Source organism: Protopterus annectens, chromosome 1.part0 (assembly GCF_019279795.1).
Source record: "Protopterus annectens isolate FY-2018-M chromosome 1.part0, PAN1.0, whole genome shotgun sequence".
Taxonomy (NCBI): domain Eukaryota; kingdom Metazoa; phylum Chordata; order Ceratodontiformes; family Protopteridae; genus Protopterus; species Protopterus annectens.
In genome coordinates, this window is record NC_056725.1 from 934,492,961 (window position 1) to 934,514,931 (window position 21,971).

A 21,971-nucleotide genomic window follows, 5' to 3' on the forward strand; every position below is an offset into this window, starting at 1 on the left:
GTATTTGTGTGTGTGTGTGTATATATATATATATATATATATATATATATATATATATGGATTCGTATCACGTCACTGAAAGACCATTTCACTGAAACCCATTTCACTGAGACCAAATCACCTAAAGTTCATTTCACTGAAAATTTATTTAAACTAAAACTCATGTCACTGGCAAGTAGTACTCTAAGGCAAGTCAAAGGTATATGTCCTTTCCCCCACTGTAGTGTGATCCTGGTGTTAGTATATATAGTTAGGGGGGTGTGGGGGGCACAGCCTCCAACTTTGGTGAGTGGGGGTGTACACCCCCCAGTTAATATGGTTTTCTGTTGTCTGATTTTGATTTACATTATTTGGTAAAACTGAACTAGGTGGAGGGCTACACCCCACCCACAACCCCCAATGTGGGGGGGGGGCTGTGCCCCCACATCCCCCTAACTATATATACTCACACCAGGATCACACTACAGTTGTGAAAAGGACATATACCTTTGACTTGCCTTAGAGTACTACTTGTCAGTGAAATGAGTTTTAGGTGAAATGAAGTTGAGGTGATTTGGTCTCAGTGAAATGGGTGTCAGAGAGAAAGAGAGAGATTTTATATATGTGTGTGTGTGTGTGTGTGTGTGTGTGTGTGTGTGTGTGTGTGTGTGTGTGTGTGTGTGTGTGTGTGTGTGTGTGTGTGTGTGTGTGTGTGTGTAATATAAAAGTGAGAGATCTGGCTTTTTAATTTTTATTTTTTAGTCAGCCCAAGGAGATATAATCTCAAAAATCATTTAGACTGATGATCACTTCATCTACGTCCTTGTAGCAGCTGCCAGTAAATTATTATTAAGTTCACAAGGCAGTGTTCAGAAAGTGAAGGAGAAGGTAAATGACAGCCTAAAGCAGAAAGGCTGCTCGCATATTTCAATAAAACTGCTGTTGGACATATGAATATATCTTTGTTGTGTTAATACGACACTGAAAAGTAATTTAAGGCTTAATCTAATCTGTATATACTAGTGTCTATTAATAATAAGCAGTGTGTGATCTGATAATCAGAGAGCAAGATTACATGTCTCAGAATTTAGTTACCACTATTTTGGTGATACTGAGTATTCACTTATTATAAAGCTGTGTGCCTTACAATAACAATAAAAAATGCAGTTCTTAAAAGGTGTTTAATAAATGAATTTCCAGGGGTGCTCATACTGATGTTATATATCTAAATAAATGGAGTATATAATTTATGCAAAGTGACAATCGGTCCTTATTCCTTGAGCTTACTTTGTCAACAGTCATATAACAAATATTTTGATTGACAGCACTACTACTTGACTCGTGAAGGGCAATTATCTAGTGAGGTTTACTTAGCTGACCATTGCTTTTAATAACTCAGAGGCATTGGTTACATACTGACAGTTAATCATGACTTCAGAGCAAGGACATATGAAAGCATGACATTACATCATCTGAATTTATATGACCACCAGATGCTGCCAGTTAAAATTAGGCAGGTTATGCTTGGGTTTGAAGTTTTCCTCTGGCAAGAGAGAAGTTAAAGGCTACCAAACAATTATAAGTAGATTTATAATAATTCTTCTGGTGGCCAAGTGCAGCTCTCATCAGCTCCCTCAGATCCTGTACCAGTTGTTTTTCCATCAGTTCCACTCTTCCCAGCTGATACTTCACACCACAGTTGTTGGGGCCTACATCCCTCATCTATATCTGAGACAGACACACCAAGGAGCATTTGTGCCAGAACAAACCCCTGTGGTACTCCACTAGTCACTTTCTAATTCTCAATATTATTAGTCTCATCACAGTCCTTGGTGCCCTGCCTTTTAAATATACAGCTATCCAATTTCTCAGTTTTGGTTCTAACCCCACCTCCACACACACATACAGACACTTTTTCTATCACTATCCTGTGAGGGACCATGTCATTGGACATCTGCTTGTACTCACCAGTCAAGTTCTCCTGTAAGCAAGTAAAACACCTAGATGATTTTTAACTGAGAGCTCCTTTTAGTCATTGACCCATGCTAGTTGCTGCCTTGCATACCAATATGCTCTGGAAATCCTACCAGCATTCCTTTCAGCATTCTCTTGATGACATCCCTGGCACTTATGACAAGCTAACAGTCCTATAATTCCCTGGATTTTTTTTCTGGTCTTCTGCAGAGGTACTGAAACTGCTGTCTGATATTCCTCTAGCATTTTTGTAGTAGCCACTTATCTGTTCAAGATTTGAACTGGAGAGGCAGGGAGATCTGACAACATGGTAGCCAGATTTATGAGGACTCTGAGAAGCAACCCATCTGGTCCATGAGCTTCATTCTATGCAAGTCCCCTCTGAATCTATTCTTTCTCTAGTCTGGTCTCTCCATTGTTCTCCCAATCTATCTAGCCTCCCTGTCAGCATGGCATTGACCCCTTGCTTTCCTTTGTGAAGACTGAGGCAAAGTATTGATTCAGTACCTCTGTTTTTTCCGAGTCTTCTGTGATCTCCCACCATGATTACTCAGCCTGATCACTTCTGCTTTTACCTTTCTTCTTTCTGCTATGCACCTGTAAAAGCTATTATTTTCCTTTTAGATCATTTCTGCTAACGCCCTTCCAACTTTAGCCTTTCCTGACCTTACCATCTTTGTTGTCTCTTTCTAACATCCTTGTACTATGCCTCCTCCTCCACCTCCTAATCCCTTTCTTTCCATCTTCTGTAGGCCTTACTTTTGCCCTCATTGCTAGCCCCACATTTCTGTTTAGCCACTGTAGCCTTTTTCTCTTTTTTTTCCTTTTTGATTTCCTCACACCATTGTCCATAGCAATGAATACTCCACCTCTGTCCCATTCCAGCAGTTTGTTTCCTCTCTTGATTTGCTACAAGTCTCATCTCATATTTGACTGCCTCTCCCAGCACAGTATAATCCATTCTTCCAAAATCCCACACCGGCATCTTTTTCTTATCTTCCTCTCTTAATGTGTAAACCAAAGTATAAAAATGTCACACAGACAAACCATTCAGGTCAAACTACAAGGAAAACCCACCCAAGCAAGAGTCTTCACTGTGTACACTGATGGACAATACACTGTATCAGTCCACCAGTTTCCCACCCCTACCCACCACCCTATCTTTACTGCCAGGGGAATTTTGCCTAGCATTTTATCTTGGATATAAAAAACAACCACGAGTAATCCTTTCATTAAATTAATGTCTATATTAAACACCACTCTGTTTTAAAAGACAGAAAGTGGAATGCAGTCTAGTGGCAAAGATCATCTCAGTGGAAGGGTCCTAGGAATTGTGCAGACAGTGAGGATATTGTTAGTTAATAGGAAATGGGTCACTGATGGACGGTGAACAACAAGCTGAAGGAGGGGAATTCATAGGTCAGTAAAAATTACACAGAATAGTTAAGTAAGGTTATAGAAGACAGAGAGAGAGATAAGCTGAGACACATGAACCTTGAGTTGAGAAAGAAACCAGGGCTATAGAGAACACTAACAGGTATTCTAAAATTAAATTTATGAAAGAAGACTAACAACTCCTAAGAAGTCTATAAATGGCTGACAGCCACACAGACATTAACATATCTGTGTTTTGGTACAGAAATTGGAATGCCAATTCAGTAGAGTAATGGCTTAGGAATAAGGATTTCTAAATCAAATTTGTTTGCTTATTTATTTATTTGCTTTTGTTTTCCAGGAAACTCTGTCTGGAAACTGAAATGCCCATTTTCACTGGAGGCCCAGTGAGAAAAGCTCCAAAACAAGAAGAAAAATAAATTTTTGACAATTCAAATGAAAAACAGTCTCAATAAACATCATTTATAAAGTATTTCAAAACAATTGCTCAACAAGCAGTATTCGTGAAGTATATCAGATTAAGGAAATACATATTTTCAAGATTCTGTGAATAGAATCAAAACTTATATATTAATATACTAGTATATCATCCATAATAGACACAGTTATACTTTAGATTGTAGGTGTTGTACAGTTACATAGTTTATCAGTTGCCAGGTGATATTTTAGGGCGGATTTGTATTACTGCAGATTATTTAAAAGCCTGATGTGGTTTGGAAGTTTGTTCCCTGCCATGGAGATGGCAACAGAGAATAGCGAGTCACTGTAATAATTATTTTTAATTTTATTATCAAAAGTTAAAGTTCTGTGGATCTTGGGGTTCTGTTTGGTACATACCATTGGATGAGATTTGACAGCAATGATATTTTAAGTGGATCTTGAAGTACTTAGTGTGCTGTGGGTAGCTGGGAGAGAGTGATGTGGTGAGGAAGTTCACGCTAGCTGAGATTACTGAGTGCTATGCAGTGATGGGAGTGGTTTTGGAGGCTGCAGATGAATTTGCTAATTTTGTTGTATGTGCTTTCTAGTTTGTTTTTGGTGGAAGAGTTGAGATTTATGAATATTGTTGAGGGATATAGAAGGACAGGGAGGTATCAGCTATTTTTTTATGAAGGTCACTTAGCAGGTGCTTTGCTCTGTAAAGAGAGCCTAGTTTGCGGGGTGTCTTTTTGACTGAAGTGTCAATGTGAAGATCAAATGTTAACTTGTTATCAATGATAATGCCTAGTAATTTTGTGTTGGTGATGTTTTCACTTTTTGTGTTGTTTAAAGAGATAGCATTAAGTTAAGTGTTATTTTGATTTATGTTTTTAGAAAGGAACAGGATTAATTTGGCTTTGTTGGGGTTTAAGAGCATTTGAGATTTGTTCAACTGGTTTTCTATAGATGTGAGAGATTCCTGTGTGATGGTTTCTAAGGTGAAAGGATTTGGGCCTGAGCAAACTAATGTTCAGTCGTCAGTAGTTTGTATTATAGTGGCGAGTTTTGATTCCTTGTGCATGTCATTAATGAAGAAATTGAAAAGTGTTGGCCCAAGTATGGAGTCTTGAGAGACTCCTGTAGTAATTGGATGGAAGGAGGACTGGGAGTAATTCCATTTAACAGACTGAGTACAATTGTTTAGGTAGCTGGTGAACCAGCCAGTTGAGGGAGTTGTGAGGCCTTTAATCTTTTCCTTTGATGTGAGACCATCTTGAAGGCTTTTGACAAGTACAGGAAAACAGTGGAGACAATATAACCTGAGTTTTTACTCTGATTAATGGCATTTAGGAAATGTAAGAGGTCCATTTCTATGCTGTGGTGGGGTCAAAGGCCATTTTGGAAAGGAGAAAGAAATTGGGTATCAAGAAGAAAGGCTGGGAGTTGCTGATGTATGTTTTTTTCAAGCACTTTGGAGATGGGAGGAAGGGTTACTATAGGGTGATAGTTTGACAGTTTGGTGGATGCACCACATTTGTGTAACAAGATTATGAAGTAAGCTTTCCATAGGGCTAGGATGTAGTTTTCTGTAATTTATCTATTAGAATAAATACAGGTTAGAAAATGGTGTCAGTGGCTATACTGAAGTTTTCAAATGGCAGGTTGTCAGGAGGTAGTGTTGTCGGTTTCAGTTTTTAACGTATTTTTTTATGGTATTTGCCTGTATGGCTGTTAGATGGAGTTGGTGTGTGGTGCTATGGTAAGAGGGTTAGGCAGGGTAGATATAGGTTGTTATTGCGTGGGTTAAGTAGAGTACAGGATATGAAACATTTGTTGAATTTGTCTGCAATATTTTAGTATGTAAAACCTACAGTTTTCCTAATATTTTAGGCAATGTTCCAAAGACCAAATTACCACTGTAACAGCTATAAATAAATGCAGTCTGAGGGTCATGCTGCTCAATGCTAGAAGTCTAAATCTCAAGATGCACTTCTCGAAGCACTCCTCAAAATGGAGAACATCGACATCTGTGCTGTAACTGAGACCTGGTTTAAAGCAGCAGATTAGCACCCCTGCACTATCAGGCTATGACTCATTCCACACCTTTTGGCCCCAGAAGATGGACTGAAGCTCCAAAGGTGGTGGTGTCCCCATATTCATAAAGGATATGCACACCTCCAGACTAGTAGCCCAACATAACACATCTGAGATACTTCAGGTACAACTAGCATTGGGTAAGATGGCAATTCAGGTCATAGCCTGGTCTCCAACCATGTCCCAAGACTCTCACTACGTGTCCTAAGCACCCTGGAAACTATTATGGTCCAACCCAACACTCTCATACTAGATGACTTTAACTACTCCTCCATCAACTGGAAAAATTACTCATGCACCAATACACTGGCCCGACACTTCCTGGGATTCATCAACTCCAATGCCTTGGACCAGCTTATTCTTACCCCCACTACAAGAAGCAACATACTTGACCTGGTTATTACTAATGGCCAACCATTGCACTACACCAATAGTCAATTCTTCCCTGGTTAGATCCGACCACAAACTAATCACCATGGAAATCCACATCTCACCCACACACACACCCACACCCCCGCAAAGGTAACCACCATGAAAAACTTCTCCAAAGCTGATTTTGGGCTCCTAAAAACAGAGGTGGCTAACTTCATGGTACCCATGTCAATGGAAATAGATGCCTGACTGCCGAATCATACACCAATGCACTGTACTAATGTACATAAATGCATGGAACTAGCCATACCCAACCGAACCAAGATGCTCTCCTCCAAAAAAAGGAAGCCACTCTGGTGGTCCCCTGCCACTAAAAAACTCTACAATAGAAGGAAGAAACTGTTGCAGAAAAAGGTGAAGCCCCAAGACTGGAAAAACTTCCTTATTAGCCTCAACAAAAGTTGAAATCCCTCATCAAAACCTCTAAAGCCAACTATGAAGGCAGAATTGCAGAAGACACTAAAAACAACCACAAAGCCTTCTATAGTTATATATAGAATCGCCATGGCAATACCCAGGCTTGCTCTGAGTTACTGCACAATGGTACCTCCTATACTGAGCCAACAGATATTGCCAACATACTGGCTGACAGATTCAGTGCCAACTTTACCCCCCCCCCCAAAAGACCAATCACAATACTGGAGGAAAGCCAGGCATCCAGCATTACTGCAGCACAGGTTAAAGCTGTATTGTCCAGGACCAAGAATACAGCTTCCATGGCACCCGACAATATTCCTGGATGTGTTTGACATGAACTACAAAGTGAACTGACACCACATCTGTGTGCCCTGTTCAGTCACAGCCTCACCTCAGGCTTTGTCCCTATCAAATGGTGCACTGCTACAGTCATCCCTCTCCATAAAGGGGGAGCGACTACAGACCCTGGGAATTATTGCCCATTAACCTGACAAGTCTGATATGTAAGGCTATGGAGAGCATCATTATGGACCTAATTAACAAGGATATAGGGAATCTCCAAACTCTAGTTCCCACTCAGTTTGGTTTTGTAAAAGGTAGATCATGCCTGCTCAACCTGGTTGATTTCTCTGAGTCAGTCACCAGAGCTGTGGATGAGGGCAAGGCAGTTCATACAGCCTACCTCGATCTGGCCAAGGCCTTTGATACCATGCACCACTCAGGAATTATTGATAAACTCACCAAACTAGGCATCAGTCGCTATATCACTAGGTGGGTTGCTAATTGGCTCACAGATAGAACCAACAGTGTAAAAGTAGCAGACTCCAAGTCAAACTGCCGACCAGTCACGAGTGGAGTCCCACAGGTCCTCTCCTGTTTAGCATCTACTTCTCAGAAGTCCAAACCAACACAGAGGGACTCTGGCTGACCAAGTTCACAGATAACTGCAAGCTGGAAGCCATTATTAACTCCCCAAGTGATGTAGACATCCTATAGAAAGGCCTCACTGAGACCAGTGACTGGTGACATGGCCTTAAGCTTAATGCCAAAAAATGTGTCATCATACCCTTTGGGAAAAACTCAGTTCCCACTAATTATGACATCGATGGGAGCCCACTGAACACATAAGGCGTTATAAGAGATCTGGGGACACAGGTTGACAGCAACCTCTCCTTCGACCAGCACATTGCCACTGTGGTCAGAAAGTCCTTCTATGTGGCACATCTCATTACCAAGGGTTTTGCATCCAGGAAGAAAGAGGTCATCATCTCTCTCTACTCTTCCCTCATTAGGCCAATCATTGAGTATAATGCCCCATTTGGCATGTGCCTCACTAGACACATGCAACAGCTGGAAAGGCCACAAAAGTACCTCACAAAGAGGATCCTAGGCCTTAAACACATGTCCTACACAGACAGACTTAAAAAACTCCAACTATTCTGTCTCATATCGTCTACTAAGAGGTGATCTCTGCTTGACTTACAAAGCCATGGCTGACCCAGCTCTGTTAGAAAAGCTACATCTAAAGAAATCCCAGTCCCTCCACACCACACACTCCAGAGACCTCAGCCTCATTACCACAATCAACAGAACATGCTGGAGGGACAGGTTCATGACCCAGAGGCTGTCCATGAGCTGGAACAGACTTCCCATACATGTCAAGCAGAGCACCTCAATGGACCTCTTCAAGAGAAATCTTGATGAATGGATGGGAAATAGAAAGTTCACCCTGGGGATCACTCCAGTGGCTCTACTTGATACAGGTACTGGGAACTAACGTCAGGCGGCACAATGCCAGGGCACTTCTATGGTTAGGCTTCTAAAGGCTCCAGGGCCATTAGCCTAGTACACACCTATGAATCTATGAACCTACAAAAATCAAAGCAATACACAAAACTATTCAATTTGAACATGAAAAAATGATTTTCAAAGGGATGGCATTTGTTAGATAGTAACTTATTTATTTCTGAAAAAAGTATTTCCATCTCCTACCAAATGATTATATATATAAATTTTATTGACTTGGAGGTTTTGGACCACTTCTGTAGCTGATTAATCAAATGATAAAAGATAGCTCACTTGCAGTGTAGATAACATATTTTCTTCTTAGGTATCCTATAAAAACTATGCACAAAATTTCGCACCACACATTCACACACACATATCAACACTATTCTGCTATGATTCTCAGTTCTCAGCAACATAGCACCACACTGAAACACAAAAAGCTTAAGTACAAGAGTTTAAAACTTTGAATAAGACTAAAATCCTATATCTCAGTTCAAGAAAGAAAGAAAATGAAGAAATCGTTATATTTTCTAGATTTCTCATTCATAAAGGAAAATAAATATTTATCGACTAACAATGTTGTGCTGAAGAAAAATTCTGTTATCCCCTAAAGCACTTAATATATGAAATATGCGCAGAACAGAATACATGGCTGCAGAATTCTGTGTTTAAATGACATGGAGAATAAAACATAAAAAGCTATGCATAACTATATTTAACATTTAAAAAGACCCTGCAAGTTTTTAAATCATGTATAAGTACGTGTATCCCTCTAAAAACTGTTGCTGAAATGGTCAGTACCTCTCTTACCCATTGTTATTATGAGAATTATGACTCCTGCGGTTTAGAGAAAAAGGCTGAAAGGAGACGTGCTGCATAGAATACCACCTGCTACTACTAGGCTAATCTGAATACCATCATCTCAGAAGAGCCCTCTTTACAGATAATTCTCTTTTAAACAGAGAATGGAGATATAAAAAGGTGGCAGTGACACAGAACAAGATGTTTTCTATGAAGGTGTGAGGCTGTACCCAGAAGCATCCGCAGCCATCACTGAGATGATAAAAAAGCTAAGGCCAAGGTATTTAATAGTCCATTGGTGGTATTATGAAGTTTGTGCTTTTGTAAGTTGGGTAGGCATTGTACCAATGCAGCCATGGTTACCATTTGGGCAGACAGGTATGCTGCAACAACTGATTTTAAACCTGACTTCTGAGTCATGGATTAGATGCGACTGCAGTACCATCTGCATACCTCTGCAGTGATGTTTTGTGTTGGACAGCTGATAAGCACATAATTAGAGTAAAGATGCATTTCACAATATACCTACATGCTTATATTATAACATATTCTGCAGCAATGATGAAACAATGCTGCTAGTTAGCATTCAGAAGGTATTTTTCTATTAAGTAATATTAATGATATTTACCTAACTGTTAATCATGGGAAGAACACACTGGCAAAACATAATCTTGGTACAAAATGGATGAATGAATTTAACAGGCAAATAACAAAGGCAGTAAAGTACAAAAGAGAATGTTGTACCTTCTTAGCCAAAATGTATTAAAAGAAAAAAAGACTGGAATTGGAGTCAATAAATATTTGAATGCCCCAGTTCGACTCTGATCTCTATCAACAAGAGAATGTCACTAATGTTGCAATACAGTTTACTTTCCTGATGCATTTCCTTGATGGCATGAAGGCTTTTGTTCACTGTGTACCAAATTGTGTTTTCCATCACTTTTGCTGTCTTACATGCACTTGCACTGACTGTGTGACAAGCTGTAACATGTCCTGACTTGTTTCAAAGACATTCTGAAATACAGCCATAATCAGTAGCTGAGTCACAGGCTAGGTAAATCTGTCTGAACCAGTCAGTGATGGATGCCGGTTATGTTGATAGATTACATTACGACAGGACAATTGTCTTGATCTCAGAGATAATATGCACAAGAACCTAGGTGTTTCTTTTGTTCTTACAGTTTTTCTTGCTTTGGGACATGCTCTCCTGGACCTTTTTCCTTATATCTTCGACAGCATGGTCATCTACATACTCGTAGTCATGCTTATCATCCATCTGCTTCTCTGTGATCACCACTGGACTGTCACCTGCAATACCAATAATAAACATAAATCACTAGTGAGACACAATGAACCCACAAACATACCACTGACTGCCAGCCTGACTATGTCATTTTGATGTTCTCTGCATTGTTGTAAGTTTTGCTAATAAACATGTGTTCAGGGTCACAGGAAAAGTCAAATTTTCAATTTAGTTTATTCAGTTGTTCTTTACATAAAGGACATGGCACTGGTATTACAAAACTGTTTATTTGTTTATTTATTTGTCATTTGTTAACCGGATTAGTCCAACTGAGCAAGTGGCCCGTTTTCAGTGGAGACCCAAGGAGAAAAGCTCCGGACAGTTATTACAAAGCTACAAAAAGAAAAACATCTGACAGTGAAGTTGTATGCAGACAATACAATAATGTGCTTTACATGAGAACATTAGAAATTTACAAAAGGCCTGAGAATGAAGTTTACATAAACATTACAATAATGTGCATAACATGCATTATAAAAGTTAGATTTTTTTTTATCAACAAAAAGAGAAAGAGATGCCAATGAGATAAGACACTTGCAATAGGGTGTTAAAAGTGTGAGAGGTAGTAAGGTGGTAAGGTGGTATTTAAGTGGGATCATTGCAGTGACAGTTGTTGACATTTAGGAGAAAAGTTTTAAGTTTGTATTTAAAGAGATTTATGTTAGAAATTATTAGGCTGTTAAGGGGGAGCTTGTTCCATGCATGGGAAATACTATATTTGTAAAGAAGTTTACCAATGTTTTTGTTTGGTATAAAGGTGTCCGGAAGATGCTGGTCAGAGCTGCAGAGAGTTCTGAGAGGGGTATAATGTGTTATTAGTGAGGATAGAGCAGAACAGGAAAGGGGTTCTAAGAACAGAGTATGAGTCATTTGTAGCTGGACGTGAATCAGGTGCTGGGGGAAGTCAAGCCACTGGAGTTTTTAGTGCATGGCAGTGATGTGATTTGTAGGGTTGGTTACTAACAAATCTTCCAACACTATAGTATGATTGACATAGTTTAGCCAGAAGAGTAGACTGTAGATGTGAAAAGATGGGGAAGGCATAAAGTAGACATGGAAGGAGGAAGGTCTGAGCTAGTTTCTGCCTAGAGTCAGAGGCTAGGTAATTTTTATGTCTGCACAGTAAGCCGAGTTTTTGATTGGTCATTTTAATACAGTGCTGAATATGGGTATCAAATTTTAATTGGTCATCAATATTAACACCAAGAAGTTTAGTATGTAGGCCAGGTTGTATGATGGCATTGTTGAGAGAAGAAATGGTGAAGGTTGATTTGAGGTTAGAGAGGGTTTTTGGAAAAAAGAGTAGTTGCTTTGTTTTTTGGGGATTTAGAATTAGTTGGTTGTTGGTTAGCCATTTTTGTACAGACAGGAAGCTATGTTGAGTAGTAGAGAGGAGGTTAGAGAAACTATCAGAACAGGTAATAAGGGTAGGGTCATCCACATATTCTATCAGGGAGGATGCTGTACAGGAAGTATGCAGTTGGTTTGTGAAAAAAAAGAGTAGAAGGCCAGGAATCGAGCCTTGAGGCACCCCAATTTGGATAGGTAAGTAAGGGGAGCAGGTAACCTGCCATCTTACTGATTGTTGTCTATTAGTGAGATAGCTAGTGAACCATTTAATAGTAGAGAGAGATAAGCTGAGTTGTGATAGTTTAGCAAGAAGTTTGGAGTGTGATATAGTATCAAATGCTTTAGAAAGGTCAAGAAAGAGGCAAGAAACCAGTAAATTTTTGTCCATGGCTTGGGCAACAGTTTGAGTAAAGGACAGTAGGGCAGATGTACTATGATAAGCTCTGAAGCCATGTTGCATAGGGGCTAGGAGGTTATTATCTAGAAGGTGCTTAATAAGCTGTCTGTGAATGGATTTTTCAAGGAGTTTAGATAGCAGAGAGAGGAAAACAATAGGTCTGTAGTTGGATGGTTTATTGTTGTTGCCTCCTTTGTGTAATGGAGTGATAAAGAATGATTTCCATATAGCTGGGACGATGGATTCTTGAAAAGATCTATTGATCAGGATAGAGAAGGGGGAGGCTATTGAGTGAGCGGCTAGTTTAAGAAAGGAGGGAGGCTGTCAGAAGAGGGGCAACATGGCTTCAGCTTAAGCAGGAGAGATTTGATGTAAGATGTCAGGATGGGGTTGACTGTGAAATAGGGGCTATTGGTGAAATGTGGAGTGGGGCTGTGTGTGTTTATTGTTCTGACCATCGTGGGTGAGTTTGTGAATAGATTCAATGAAGTATGAATTTAGAAGAGAGGCAGTTTCAAAGGAGGGTGTTGGGTAGGGGTTGGGGGTAGAAGGGTTGCCTGGGTGTAGGATCTTATTAATAGAGTGCCAGAATTTTGGGGGGTTAGACTTATGGGTGAGTTGGGCATTGGAGTAGAATTTTTTCTTATCTGTATTGATGTGTTTTTTAACCAGATTACATAGTTGATTATAGGTTTGAAGAAGAGAAGGTGATTTAGTTTTATTCAATTGTTTCTGGGTGCTGTCTCTTTTTCATAAGAGTGAGTGTATCTTTTGAGAGCCATGGGGTTGTGGGTTGTTTTGATTCTTACTTTTCTGAGAGATGCTTGGGAGTCAAGGATGGAAAGAAAAGTGTGATCAAAATGAAGGACAGCATCATTTAGAGGGATATGTTTCAGAATTGACCTGTCTGTATAGTTTAGCATGTGATTAAAGGTATCACCGTTAAAAACAGGGAGGTGGAGAGATTGCGACAATCTTTATTAGAGATTGTATTTAGGTATCTGAGCAGCTTGCCTAAGAACTCAAATAGGAAGGTGGTCGCTAAGGGAATCTGGTGGGGTAGTAGGGTTTTGATACAGGTTTGGGTCAGTTGTTAGGATCCAGTCAAGAGTGGAGTTACTATTATTGTTTTTATTGAATCTAGTAGGTATAGTAAGTAGCTGATGAAAGCCATGTAGGTTAATGATGACAGATGGCCTGGTTGTAGATAGTTTTATCCAGTCAATGTTAACATCTCCTAACAGAATGGTTTCATAGCTGATATTGAGCTGATGGATTCGAGGATAGGAATGTTATTACCTGGTGAGATATAGAAAGCAGCTATGGCAAATTTCTTTTGTGGGTTAAGGTGACAGTTTAGGATAAGTAGTTTGGCAGGGTGGAAATTTGGATGGGTTATGGGTAGGGGGGGATAGACTGAGTGTTCGGAGTACATAATGGCGACTCCACCACCTTTCCTAACTATTCTGTCTTGCCTGTAGATATTATAATGGGGGAGGATTTTAGAGTTTGAGATGTGAGGCTTTAACCATGTTTCAGATAGGGTTAGGATGTGTGGGGAATGGAGGGTAATCCAGGAGTGTAGTTCGGTGGTTTTATTCATGAGGCTCTGTATGTTAATTGAGTATATACTAAGATGTTTTGGATTTGGGGGGGGGACTATTGAGACTGATGGCTGTTGGGATGGTGGAGAAAGTTGCAGGAGAAGCAGGGCCTGGATTGGGGGGGATATACCCATCTGTTAGAAGTGTGTCTGGGAGCCGGGATGGTTTGGAGTGGTACTGGTAGTGGTTGTGACATAAGTATGTTAGCCTTAGCTTAGGTTGTAAGGGAATGTGTACTCAGACTTTGTGCTTATGAAGTTGGGTAGGGGAGATGTTGAAAAGAGAGATGGTGAGATAGAGCATGTGTAGGATTATTCTTTTAGTTCAATGGAGAGTGTAATAGTAGTTGGCGGTTGGAAGTGGTGGAGTTCTGATTGGTAGGAGGTGAATGAAATGAGGAAGCAAAGTAGAGGGGTTAAGCGGTAGTTTATAGCCATGGTGCAAGTTAGAGTCGTAAGGAGTAGCACAAATCTGATTAGATGTAGTGTAAAGGGAAAAGGGAAAAGGGAGGGCTGTGAGATCGGGGAGTAGGACAGGGTAATTGGATGAGGTAGATTGGGTTTTGTATTTGGGTAGATAGTAGAAATGAAATGAAAGTGGGTGTGGGTGGGAATGGTGGTAGCGTAGGGGAGCGGAGTGAGTCTAAGTGCAGCGAGGCTGAATGGGGCGGGATTACACCTTGTTCAAGGATTGGAAAGTTCTCCTGAGAAAAAAACAATCAGTAAGAGTACACCACAGGTAGAAGTTGTATGCTGCTTACTAGTCTGCAATGGTAGGTTTTATTCTTGTTTTACATTTGTATTCCCCTTTGCTCTGCGTTTGCTGCACACTGTGTAGCTAAAGATAATATTAGCTTGAGACTTTGCACTTCCGTTTGGTGTTTAATTAGTGAAGAATACGTATTGAGGGGTATGGACTGAAGACTATGCCTCTATTGTGAGGGGCTCAATACCCTAACATAACAGCGCAGATAAGTAAAGCAAAATGTATCAATAGTGAAATGGTTGAAAAGGGTGGGGGTGGCTAAGAGGAAGATTTGTAGCTGTCAACCCTGAGGTATGTGCTCTAACTGATTGTAACAGATTTTAACAAGGTATAACAGTATTCACAAAAGCAGGCACCTGCACTGCCCTTAAGTGGCAACAGCAGGGTTCTCAGAGTTACAGCTGGGGCTGCAGTCTTTATTTCTTGATGATTATTGGTTAGAATTTCCTCTGCTTTTAGCTTGAGTAAGAGGAGTCCTCTCTTGCACAAGTGTGTGTGTGTGTGTGTGTGTGGGGGGGGGATGACCAGGTGCTCAGTGGAGCTCAAAGTTGCAAAGAAGACAAAAGGAAAGAATATAAGACTAACATCAACAAAATAAGGACATCAAAATAAGCATAAACATCATAAAACTAGAGTTTTGAGTCTTGTTAGTATCAACAGCTATTTTGCATGAGTATGCAAACCCATGAAACTCAACCTTCTGTTCCTTTGTCTTCACTATAAAATGAATTTCCAGTCTCAGTAGGCCTATCTAGTTAGCAAAATAATTTTCTAATTTTGGAACTATGCAACAATTTTTGCAAGAGAAAACTGTCACTTTAGATTATTATACTCAAATGTTTATTGCTAAGAATCAAAGTCAGTACCCAACCCACTGGACCAGTTGTCACACTGCTTAGCTTTATATAATATTTACAGCACAACACCCATACCCAAGAAATGCTTAAAGCTCTAGTATTTCTAATATATCATGCAACAAGGACAAACCGGTCAATGGTAACATTTGATTAGACAGTAAAATCGCATATTTTTAGGTTTAAAATTGCATATTCTTTTGTCTCAGAAATACCCTCCTGAGAGAATATGGTGTTTGTGTTACCTGGCACTGCAGAACTTACAACTACTAATCAGATGTGGCCTGTAGCAAAGTGCTGGGTCACTGGTGTCTCATGATAGTAACAGTTCTCCTATAGTAAGTCATTGCAAAAAATTAAATGAAATTCTGCATGTGTGCTTTAAAAATGTCTTAAATAAGTCATCCATAAACAACGCAAACAGTGGGTACAAGCTGTTCCATTCTCCATTTATGCTCACTGTATTACCCCCAGTGTAGCACTGCATTAATATTCTTACCAAATAGCAAAATTCTCTATTTGTACATTTCAAAACTCAGCAAGATTTTCACCAAATGAGCCCTACAAGAAGTGTCCTCGGTACATACGATATCCTTACCATAAAGAAGACCTGTCAGAATCATTCCTTACATTGTTACACCTAACTTCACTTTAGGTAGCACACCATAACTTGTTTTTCTGTAGCTTCATCTAGAATTTAATTTTTCACGTATGAAGGCTAAAGCCGTAAACAGACATAGCTGTGTAAAATATTATACAGTATTGCAAGAGTGATCAACATGTAATTGGATCTACAGGCAAATATTCTCTGAATAGATCTCAAGGTTACCTTTACACTGTTGTTGTTATAGTTCTTTAGTATGTACACTTATAAAGCAAGAACGTTTGGCTTTAATAGACTCGAGAGAATGCTTCTAGTTGCAAACAAAATAACTGTTACGGATTGTATTTTCATGGAAAGCACTACAAGTCGGCCATTCATTTGTTGTCACTTAATTAAGCAATAACCAACGACATGGTGTGGTATATTGAAGATTTACCCACAGTTGGCGTGGTTTAATCATGAGGGCGAAGCCCGAGTAGAAATACTCTACTAGTAGCCTATAGTAGAAGTAGTTATCCTTGCTTATTTTGAAAGTTATTGATCGTATTAATGGAGTGGCCCTTGCAGTTACTAGTAGCCAGTTAGATTTTTTGAGAATAAGGCAGTGGTGTTTTAAAAAGTGAATAAAGTGACATATAGTAATTTTTTTTTCAGAAGTTTGGAGGGAGGTGCTTGTGGAACCAAAGTGCATGGGCTGGTAGGAGAATACAAGGGTTGTGGGTCTGACAACATAATGTTAAATACAAGGACACGATAATTAGGTGCTAAAGAGGTGTATCTCAATGCAGCTTTACCTCATCTTCGAATCGGAGAGTACCACTGTGACACTAATTACCAGACCCATGTTAGCTTACTAGTGCTGACATTAATAGTATCTCAGAATCTTAGAGCTATGTAGTGTATCTTTTGTTTATCTCTCTCCTGTACTGTGCCAGTCATATAAATTAGTGTAGTTTGTGTTAGATAAATAATTGTTCTTTTAGTTCTGGTGGATGGGAGATAACAAGCAGATCGGTAACCCACCATCTTCCGTTCCACGTGTTTCAAAGGCATTGCTAAGCGGAGGCACATCTCACAATCAATTGCATGTACTTCAAACCTGGACAAAGCAGAGTCTAAATTCCATCAGGATGAAGTGATTTCATTAGTCTTAGAGATGTGGCTGTAGAAAATCATTTTTACTGTTCAGATTGTTCTTAACTATGAAACTACTGCTGGATTGCTACTGAGTATCTAAATCATTTTAAATTTCACCAGGCTGTCCTGCAAATGGTTCACGTAGACAAGTCCTCTACCCCAGTCAACACATTTATATGCATTAAAGAAATAAACAAATATATAAAAAATATTAACAAAGAAAAGCTAGGCATGTTTTGTTATTACTGTTTTTCTTACTTTGGCATATGCTCTCCTGAACCTTCTTCCTTAACGCTTCAACATCATGGTCATCTATATATTCATAGTCATGGTCCTCTTCTGTTTGTTTCTTTTTGATCTGCAGTTCATGTTTCTTATCTTCTGTTTGATTCTCTTTGACAGCAAATGGACTGTCTTCTGTAACACCTACAACACAAATATGTTAATTAGAGCTGATGAAGACTCTGACATACCAGGGACAGCCAGGCTACCTTGCAGCACACTGGTACTCCCACATTACATATGAGCGTGCAACACAGCCAGCAGAACAAAGCTGGGGTCTACTGAGTTTCAAATTGCACACCTAGCTGTTATGTACCTGGTCTACACTAACCTACCCCTCTACTTGTCTTCCACGTATTCTAGCCTCCTTTGACGTCATGCTCCACAACGTTTGTTTAAGGGGAGTTCCTTGAAGCCACAACCCCACTGTCTAAGGAAGTTTTTTGTTATCCCAGATGCAAACCAAGTGCACATAATCTGTCTCTCATGCTACAACATTATTACTCTTTCTTTTATGTTTAAATTAACCCATCAAACCCTTCATTTCAGAGCTCTGTGGACCAGAGCCATGTAATGTTTGTCCCATGTCTCATCTCGACCATACACATCTAGACACATTTAGGACTCTGTCCTTTGTATAGATTACCAGCCCCCACAACACGTCATTTAGTCACCCATTTCTGAACCCTCTCCAGCTATTTTAATGTCTCACTTCAAGGAATACCTTTCCATCAACATGAAGTGCTCCAGGTGAGGCCACATGAGTCATCATCATCATCAGTCCCCTTTTTCCCATTTTTCTACATGGGGTCAGGCTATCATGTTAACTGTTGCCAACTCTGTTGATTCAGTGCCACACTCCTGCCTTCTTCAACACTCATGCCTGACTGTCGCAGACCTTCTTTCACAAAATCCATCCAACTCTTTGCTGGACATCCTCACTTCCTCAGACCTACTTCCTGTCTGTCCCAAATCTTCCACACCAGACTGTCTTCTGCTTTTCTACACATGTACCCAAACCACCGTAATCTGTTCTCTTTGATCTTTTCTGCAATTGGAGCTACTTGGCATCTGATCTTATGTCCTCATTTCTTCGTCTTCCCCACAGTGTGCATCCTACCACCTTTCTTAGGCACTTCATTGCCATCACCTCTAGCTTCTTCAATTGTTCTGCTTTTACTGCCCAGGTTTCTGTACCATACAGTAGTACTGGTTGTATCACTGTCTTGTACATCTTACTTTTCAGCTTCTTTGGCATTCTTTTGTCATAGACTACACCTGATACTCTATGCCAGTTTGCTGCAGCCCCTCTGAGTCTAGCTTTGACCTCTTCATTCAGACTACCTTTCTCCTCAACCACCCCTCCCAAATACTTGTAGCTGTTTACCTGTTCCACTAGCTTCCCTTCTATCTCTATTCTCAGCTTCTTCTACTTCCCCAATTTTCTGCCATTAGCACTGTCTTATCTGTGCTTAGTTTCATTTCATGTACCTTCAGATTTGCATTCCATTTTCCTATCCTTTGCTGAAGTTCTAGCTCAGAGTCTGCCTATACTGCCATATCGTCTGCATACAGCAGCTTTGTTGATCTGTCCCATCCAACCTGTTTGCTAATGTAGTCCATCACCAGTATGAACAGCAGTGGGCTCAGAGCTGAACCCTAGTGTACACCCACTCCCACTAGGAACCCCTCTGTGAGCCCGAACACTGTTCGTACTTGAGTCACTGGGTCCTTGTACATAGCCTGCACTAATTCTACCAATGTTTCTGGGACTTCAAACCACCGCAGTACTGCCCAGATCAGCTTTCTTGGGACCTTGTCATATGCTTTCTCCAAGTCTAGGAATGCCTAGTTGGACTCTCTTCTCATCTCTAGCTTCTTCTCAAGTATCTGTCTCAATGCAAACATCAGGTCAGTTGTCCTGCATCCTGATCTAAATCCGAACTGCTCATCTCCCATCTTACATTCTACTACTCTTCATATCCATTTATCAATCACCCTCTTCAGAACTTTCATGCAATGTGATAAGAGTTTGATGCCTCTGTACTGCCCACAGTTGTGGATGTCCCCTTTTTTCTTGTACACTGGCATGAGTATGCTTATTATCCAGTCATGTGGGATATGCCTTTCTCTCCACACTGCTATTAGTACCCTCAGGAGCCATTTCTCCCCTATCTCACCCAGCATCTTTATCATATCTGCTGTGACCTCATCTGAGCCTGCTGCTTTCCCCGACTTCATCTTCCTTAGTGCTGTTCTTACTTCTTCTACGGTGGGTTCCTCTTCTTCACTCATTGTAAGCTGTTTCTGGGGCAGTACAGCTTCTGTGGGGTTTTCTTCATTCAGACGCTGCTGGAAATACTCCTTCTATCTGCCTTTGATGTCCTGTGGACTGGTGAGCAGGTTGTTGCTGGCATCTCTTACAATGGGTGTCTGACTATCTTCTTTATCTTTCTGTCTTTGCCTTGCAACCTGATATAGTTTCTTTGTGCCCCTTATTGAGTCACTTTCCAGAAATTGGTAGAGTGCCTCCGATGCCCTATTCTTTGCTATTGCAACTTCTTTCTTAGATTCTTTGTTAGCCAATCAGTAGTCCTTCCTAGGCTGGTCAGTCTTTTCTATTTCCCACTTCTTCTTGTACTCATTCTTTCTTTTGATGACTTCCTGGACTTCTGCATTCCACCACCAGCTTCCCTTATGTACCTTATTTCCATACCTGGCTCAGCCACATATCTTTTCTGTAGTCCTAACACATGCTGTTTTTTAGGTGCTGCAATTCTTCTTCAACTCCACCTATTTCCTCTTCTTCTTGGGGTGCTAGAGCCCTGAGTAATTCCTTGAACTGTTGTACTTTCTCTCCAGTAAACTTCCAGGTCTTCAGCCTGGTCTCTGTTGACCTTAGAGTCTTCTCTGACCACTGCCTGCAGCTGATTGTGGCAACTAGTGGTTTATGCTGTGAGCCGACTGTTTCACTGCGGATGACTTTGCAGTCATGGATTCTACCCCAGTGCCTTTTCTTTACTAGGAGGAAGTCTACCTGAGTTGCATGTTGACTACTCTTGTATGTGATCTTGTGACTGTCTCTTTTCTGAATCAAGTGTTGGCTAGTATCAAGCCATTTGCCAGACAGAAGCCTAGAATGGCTTCTCCTTCTTTATTCCTGTTGCCACACCCATGAGGACCAAGGCAGTCCTCATATCCTGCTCTGTCTGTCCCGATATGAGCATTCAAGTTGCCCATTATCAACACCAGTTCATGTTGTCCTGCTTTATCTAGTAAGTCCTGCAGCTGCTGTCTGAATGCACTTTTTTCCTTACTATCACAACCCTGCTGTGGGGCATAGGCTGAGATTATGAATACTGCCCTATCATTACACTGGAGTCTGACTGCCATGAGTCTGTCATTAATTCTGATGATATCTCTTACTGCCGTCTGAAGCCTCTCTTTCACCACAATTCCTACACCATTTCTAGCCTGCCCTCCACCTGAGTAGTAGACACTGGATCCCAAGCCAAGTGGCTTTGCTGCACTGCCCTTCCATCTCATCTCTTGGATACATAGGATGTCCAGTCTCCTTCGTATCATCATGTCATCCACTTCCAAACTGCTTCCTGTCAGTGGACCTACATTAAACGTAGCAATTCTCAGTCCATGTTTGGCAGGTTGGTTGGTTTTACATCCAGCTTTCGCTCAACAGAGCTATCTCAGGTAACCCAGGCTGGGCAACTAGACACCGGCCAGCCAGTAGCTTATTGACCCAGGGCTGCTGGGTTTTATGGCAGGCACACACTGGCCAATAGGGGCACAGATACCCCTTCCACTGTTAGCAAGGGTCCCTGGCGTGGGTCAGAGTAGGCCGGGTCCTCAACCCACTTATCAACGGTAACTACCCATGCCCATTTTTGGCGACATTAGTCAACACGACCGAATCACCTAGACCCATATTTTACACTGTCAATTGGCTAGCCCTGCCACGGTGTGCAGTCTGTGATCCGTGTTCTCCTATCTTGAGGATACTGCACACCACAGTAGATGCCCAAAGCGGTTGGTTTATACAACTCTTCCCCCTATAGGACACCATGTAAAGTCTGTGCTGCTGTCCACAGCTCCATTCATTGGTGAGTTTGTGATGGAAACACATGAATGTCCTTGTACAATGGAATAGGAATTCCAGGTGAGGCCACGTGAATGTCCTTGTACAATAGAATAGGAATCTCTACTTCTCAGCAGTTCACACTGCATGTTTCTACATGTGGATATCCCAGTGGTTCTTGTCCCAGCACTGCCACAAAAAGTAAACTGATTAATTTACAATGTGATAAGATCCTCAATAAATGGAAAAAAATGCATTGTTTGAGTGTTTTCAAAATGCTAC

General features: G+C 40.6%; 1 protein-coding gene across 1 annotated transcript in view; it reads right to left on the minus strand.

Moving 5' to 3' along the window:
- Window positions 1–8,516: 8,516 nt before the first annotated feature.
- Window positions 8,517–21,971, minus strand: part of LOC122798509 — a 133,334-nt gene continuing 119,879 nt past the window's right edge. The window contains exons 5-6 of the mRNA XM_044067563.1: window positions 17,573–17,740; window positions 8,517–10,608 (exon numbers count right to left, since the gene is read on the minus strand). Of these exons, the coding sequence (XP_043923498.1) occupies window positions 10,457–10,608; window positions 17,573–17,740 (320 nt within the window). The 3' untranslated portion in view covers window positions 8,517–10,456. The remainder of the gene's footprint in view (window positions 10,609–17,572; window positions 17,741–21,971) is intronic.